The following is a 316-nucleotide window of genomic DNA, read 5'->3' on the forward strand; positions in this document are numbered from 1 at the left end:
TGGGGGGGGCGAGGGAGGTGGGGGGTCACTCTGGGAGGCCGGGGGGGGCGGGCCTGGAGCCCCTGCAGGGGCTGGATCTAACCGGACGTGGCAGGGCCGGAGCGAGCGGACGCTGGGGGAGGAGCGCGGGGGGGTTAACGGGCACTCGACGGGCCCAGCAGGTTCGGGGGGGGAGGGGGATGGAGGAAGCGCCAGGCCGCCCCGCCCCCGTTACCTGCCCAGGGCCTCTGCGGTGGCTGTTACCCTGGCTGCACTTCCTGCGGTCGCTCACTGATGCCGTCACAAAGCCGAGCCACGCCCCTGTCATCTGACTGTG

General features: G+C 73.1%; 1 protein-coding gene across 2 annotated transcripts in view; it reads right to left on the reverse strand.

Annotated features, from left to right (window-relative positions):
* Nucleotides 1–316, reverse strand: part of FAHD2A (fumarylacetoacetate hydrolase domain containing 2A) — a 5,959-nt gene extending 5,643 nt beyond the window's left edge. Inside the window, exon 1 of one of the 2 annotated variants that reach the window (XM_034761715.1) lies at nt 215–316. In XM_034761715.1, the coding sequence (XP_034617606.1) occupies nt 215–307 (93 nt within the window). In that variant the 5' untranslated portion in view covers nt 308–316. Of the gene's footprint in view, nt 1–82; nt 184–214 lie in introns of those variants that run through there. The other variant, XM_034761717.1, reaches the window with a different exon arrangement.

This window comes from Trachemys scripta, chromosome 2, assembly GCF_013100865.1.
Source record: "Trachemys scripta elegans isolate TJP31775 chromosome 2, CAS_Tse_1.0, whole genome shotgun sequence".
Lineage (NCBI taxonomy): Eukaryota > Metazoa > Chordata > Testudines > Emydidae > Trachemys > Trachemys scripta.